Source organism: Piliocolobus tephrosceles, chromosome 13, assembly GCF_002776525.5.
Source record: "Piliocolobus tephrosceles isolate RC106 chromosome 13, ASM277652v3, whole genome shotgun sequence".
Classification (NCBI taxonomy): Eukaryota; Metazoa; Chordata; class Mammalia; order Primates; family Cercopithecidae; genus Piliocolobus; species Piliocolobus tephrosceles.
In genome coordinates this window covers 96543011-96549010 of record NC_045446.1, presented here as the reverse complement: position 1 = coordinate 96549010, position 6000 = coordinate 96543011, and the positions used below count along the sequence as shown (strand labels likewise).

Here is a 6000-nt window from a genome sequence, read left to right as displayed (position 1 = left end):
TGTGTGTGTGTGTGTGTGTGTGTGTGTGTGTGTGTGTGTGTGTGTGTCCTGGCCAGCCTTTTGGATATTCTTATGCAGACTGCCACTGACCTCATTGTTCAGTTTCTAGTCACCAAGGACCTCCACAACTCTGTGGACTTAGGCTCTTGGCCAACCACTGGAGAAGCCATCTACTATGCCCCATCCTCCCTGTCACCCAGGAACCACACCAAATGTCAGCTGATTGGGCTGGCAGGTATGGCCCAGTTCTCTCAGCAAGGGAACTGTGGCATCCTTTCTAAGAACCAAGCATTCTTGTTGACAGTCAAGAAGACCATGAAGAATATGGGACATTTACCAGTCCCCTTGCACCCACCTGAGCATGATGAGATGTCCAGGTGCTCTGTGAGATACTAGGAGGGAAAAGAAGGTGTTTCTCATCTTTAAAGTTTATCTATATCTGTCTGCCTACATCTCATTCCAATATCTCTTCTCTCCCTGTCTCTTTTTAAGGAACTAGAGACCCCTAGAACACAAAATGGCTGGAAAGCAGACTTTCTAATTTGCTGCTTCTCTTGATTGTATCCAGGGAAGATTGTTCAGTAATGTAGATTACCAGAGCTCTCTGACCCTCTGCTCTTATGCCCCATAGAAAATTCAAAGAGGGACAGATCTAGGACTGTGGGATTGAAGGACTGAGGTGGTGATGAGTCCCATGGAACAGGGATGGTTAATTGCCTAATTGTGTACATTGTTCTTTTGGCTAATCTTATCCTCAATACCGACCCCCCACCCTGACTCCTTTCTTCCATCTGTGCACAAATATCCAAGAAATTCCCAGATATTTCTTGAGTATTAACCTAGAAGGCAAGGAGAAAAATGTTATGGGAATGAAATTCTCTTAGTAACTAAAAGAAATTCTTTTAAATGATCTAAAACTAAAACAAACTAGGTAAATGGGATGGACGCAGGGGCTCATGCCTGTAATCCCAGCACTTTGAGAGGCTAAGGTGGGCAAATATCTTGAGTCCAGGAGTTCGAGACTAGCCTGGCAACATGGCGAAACCCTGTCTCTAAAAAAATTAAAAAAAAAAAAAAAATAGCCAGGCATGGTGACATGTGCCTGTAGTCCCAGCTACATGGGAGGCTGAGGTGGGAGGACTGCTTGACCCCGGGATGGAGAGGTTGCAGAGAGCCCAGATCATGTCACTGTACTCCAGTCTGGGTGGCAGAGTGAGACCCTATCTTAAAAATCAAACAAAAAGCAAGGTGAATGCATAGCTCTAATATATTTATTTATACCACCTTTATTTCTGGAATAATGTAAGGATTTTGATTCTAAAGTTGTGAGAAAATATAAACTGAGATAGGCAAATTCTTTAAAGTTTTATAAAAGCAGCTATAGTAATATGTAAGGGAGCAGTTGTATATATTTTTAGTACTTAAGCCTCCTCTTCTATGTTTAGAAAATAATGTAAGTTTTTTCAGACATTTGCATAAGCATTATCTTTTCCCCATCTCCATGCTTAGTTTAGCCATCTTTATTCTTATGCAGTGCCATTCACGAACAGGTGGGAGATGGTGAAAACAAATGAAATGCACTATTTTAAACTGTGTCCGTTGCATTTAAAACTATATAAAAACACTGAGGCAATTATAAAGGAATTCAGAACAAAGTCAACTTTTTGGACAGGTTTTTTTTTTTTTTTTTTTAAGTCTATTTACAATGCCCCCTTGTTTCATTTTGGTTTAGCTCAAGGAAATAAACTCAGGAGCAATGGAATTGATACATGTCACTTTCACTTTTCCTGCTCCTCATGAAGCAAAACCCACTAATTACTTCGAAGGAATCCGCTCACACTTCCACATATATTTAATTTTGCTAAACTTGTATAGAGCTGCCTTAGAGGAAGGAAGAAAAGAAAAAATGGAGCATTCCTGGAAAGCTGCATTAAGACAGTTGTGTTTCTGCCAGTATTCTTCAGGGGCTGAATATATCTGGAAAGAAAAAAAAATCACAAAGATATATTAGACTTTACTTCATGTATATGCCAATTACTTAACCTTTCCAGACATTTTGATATTAGAGAATGTGTGATTATTTATTCACTCATGTCTTCATTAATGCTATTTACTAAATATTTCTGACTCTTCTGTGCACAAGGTAGTTTGCCATTTCCCATTCTTTATATGTTAAGCATAGCCATGTAACTTGCTCTGGTCAATAAATTATGAAAAGAAGATATATATGTCACATCTGGGAGGAAGCTTTAAGAGCTCCTATACAATTAGTCAGAACCTCTTTTCCTCTGCAGCCTTCATCTCCTGGGTTCTAGTGATCCCAAGTAGCTGGGACTATAGGTAAGGGCTACCTTACCTGGATAATTTTAATTTTTTTTTGTAGAGATTGAGGTCTCACTATGTTGCCCAGGCTGGTCTTGAACTCCGGGACTCAAACAGCCCTCCTGCCTTGGTCTCCCAAAATGTTGGGATTCCAGGTGTCAGCCACCACGCCTAGTCTTAAAGTTTTATACAATCATGTATGACTTGTAATATAAATTTGTTATATTTACATTGTGCCCATATTTATTTTGTACTTCATTCATTTATATATTATATCAGTTGGTAACATATTGGTCCAACTTTTTAAGGAGAAAATGCAACATATAACTAATCTCTGTGTATTCTTGTGCAAATTCTAGAAATACACATTTAATGGAATTCAATGCATCTTTTTCTGAAAAGATAATTGAGATGTTGATGAGGATGACATTGATGATGATAGACATTTCAGGAAGTGATTGATTGTGCTCTAGGAACTTGCATGTTCAGAGCGACTGCAAAGCATTTTGATTTGTGCAGGCAATTTACTGACTATATGTTCTGGTATCTGAAAACCAGAAATAAATATGAAAGGGTGGGATAATATGAGGATTAGCAAAGAACATTGTCTTATTAGGGGAAAAATGGTAAATAGCCACATTTTAGATGTTTGTTTATTCTTTAATGGGTGTCTTCCTCAGTGAGAATTATTTCCAAGAAGTATATTTTAGTCTTTGGAATAAAACCTTTGCCAACTCACATTGCATTATCTTTCTATTCTTACAGTATAATTTTATTTTCATTTTTCTGGCATCAGAAAACAGATCTTAAAGTGAAATTTTTGAATATAATGATAGCTCTGGGGGTATTTGAATCAGTTTTGATGCATATTTCCTGATGATCAAGTGATAAGTTTTGCAGTGTTGGTCCCATGAGCTTCTTAAGTGTTCTCATAATATTCCCTAAATTAGTGCTCATATAATTTCATGCAGTATATCTTTTTAATATTGTAGTGTTGGAATGCTTTTACATGGAAATTTAATTTTTGATATTAAAAATAATAGAATATTTTATAATTGTTGGTATATTTATGCTGGAAGCATCTCCATCACTGATGCATTTTCCTATACAGATCTACATAGCACACAGATCTAGGTGGCGCTCATAAAATGAATGATGAAAATAAGCCAAGAGTGAAAATTACTTACTGTAATTATGGTTAGCATGGTTGATTGACTTATTTATTCATTTAGCAAATATTCAATAAATATTATTTAATAAATAGCTATATTATAGACATTATGCTAAGTTCTATGAATACAGAGATGAAAAAAACATAGTCCCATTTCTTAAAAGCTCACATCGTAGCCAGGGATACGTATTGACTTTATATAGATACATATTGATTATAGCTTGTGCTGAATGTTAAAGCCAGAGATATGTGGAAGTGCTGTTGAAACAGAATAAAGGATGGATTCGTTCTTTGAGAAATAACTTGATAAAAACTAAAGGAAGGAACATGGAGCACATCACAGAAAAAGTGACACTGGAATTGTGCATTTAATACAATTTTTCATCACTTCAGCCTAATTAATAATATTAAAACTATTGAGGATTTTGTTAGGTTGATGCAAAAGTAATTGCAGTTTTTGCCATTAAACCACCATCTCTATTGTGGATAATTAGAGAGCTTTTATCTAAAGTAATAGAACTTTTATTCCATGTTCTATGCTGTGGAAACGGGGTAAATATTTATCAACAGCAACGGCCATTCAGAATGGATGCTGACAAAAGAATTAGAAGAGTCTGGAAAGACCCCTACAGTAGCTGTTGACTCTCAATTATGTGGTTATGGATGGGCCTCTGCACTTCAATTTTTCATCTTTCAAATATCACTAATACTTGTTTCTTTTTTAAAATTATACTTTAAGTTCTGGGGTACATGTGCAGAATACGCAGGTTTGTTACATAGGTATACACGTGCCATGGTGGTTTCCTGCACCCATCAACCGTCATCTACATTGGGTATTTCTCCTAGTGCTACCCCTCCCCTAGTCCCCCAACCCCTGACAGGCCCCAGCATGTGATGTTCCTCTCCCTGTGTCCGTGTGTTTTCATTGTTCAACTCCTGCTTACGAGTGAGAACACACAGTGTTTGGTTTTCTGTTCCTGTGTTAGTTTGCCGAAAACAATAGTTTCCAGCTTCATCTATGTTCCTGCAAAGGACATGAACTCATCTTTTTTATGGCTGAATAGTATTCCATGGTGTATATGTGCCACTTTTTTTTGAGACCTAGTCTCACTCTGTCACCAGGCTGGAGTGCAGTGGCGTGATCTTGGCTCACTGCAACCTCCGCCTCGCAGGTTCAAGCAATTCTCCTGCCATCAGCCTCCCTCGTAGCTGGGCAGGCATGCACCATTATGCCCAGTTAATTTTTGTATATTTAGTAGAGATGGGGTTTTACCATGTTGGCCAGGATGGTCTCAATCTCCTGACCTCATGACCCGCTGCCTCAGCCTCCCAAAGTGCTCACATGCGTGAGCCATCGCACCTGGCCTAATACTTGTTTCTTTGATGTAGGATATTTGTGAAGATAAAATGGGACCATGTACATAAAGTGGTTGACACAATTAATGGTACGCAGTATGAATATTTAAGAAACATTAGGCATTACAATTTTTAAGAGTAAGAAAGAACAGACCTGATGAAAAATTACAGATATATCTAAAAGTGTGGAACAATTTTCTTCAGGTGGAAAAACTGGGAAAAAAAATACTTTCCAAAGGAATACTTGAATGTTGGAAGGAGATGAAGAGATGGCTCTGGAAAAGGCGATTATTTGGAAATCATCTAGGCAAAATACTAACAGTTCTATTTTCGTGGTGGATAATTATTTTATATTATAGTTGTTCCTAATTTCAATGATCATCTCTAGTGATAGTGTTAATGAACAACCCTGGAGTGAGATGTCAGTATTTTGACTGTGGCTGTTTGCAAACTCTGCTGTGATTATACACAGTTGTCTAATTGCTTAATTTATTGATGTTTTGCTGACATGTTTTTCAGCAACATTTGTGATTGCAGATAACTAATCATTTCTCTTCGGGCTCATTATCATACGTTTGCATTTGATTTGTCTGATTGCTGCAGGTGGAAACAATAGGTGATGCCTACTGTGTTGCAGCAGGGCTCCACAGAAAAAGCCTCTGCCATGCTAAACCCATTGCTCTGATGGCCTTGAAGATGATGGAACTTTCAGAAGAGGTGCTGACACCTGATGGAAGACCGATTCAGGTAACCCTCCCAACAATCTGGTTTGAGTAGTAAGTGCACCATTAACAGGAGGAGGCAAGTAATTCCCTTCTGAGTTCTACTTTTTGTAATTTATAGATCTAGACAAGTTGGGTGCTTAAGGAGGACAAGGAGTGACTAGAGATAACTTATAAATCCAGGAAAAGAACAAAATCCAGGAAAAGAACAAATGGAATAGGTCCAAGATAGGAAAAGGTTTGTGGAAGGCAAATTACTGTAGAGGAAAGAAAGAGCTAAAAGATTAGACTCAAGGGAAGAACTTACTGTCAGTGACCAGGTCATCAAATCCAAGCAAGAATGATGGTGAGATTCAGAGTTTTAGAGGTAATCCAAGAAGTAAAACACACAAAAAGCAAGAAAATGGAGGACCTGCACAACTTCCTGTA

At 37.8% G+C, this 6000-nt stretch overlaps 1 protein-coding gene across 1 annotated transcript in view; it reads left to right on the top strand.

Moving 5' to 3' along the window:
• Positions 1-6000, top strand: part of GUCY1A2 (guanylate cyclase 1 soluble subunit alpha 2) — a 317332-nt gene that overhangs the window by 227256 nt on the left and 84076 nt on the right. The window contains exon 6 of the mRNA XM_023208016.2: positions 5453-5596. Coding sequence (XP_023063784.1) covers positions 5453-5596 — 144 coding nt within the window. The remainder of the gene's footprint in view (positions 1-5452; positions 5597-6000) is intronic.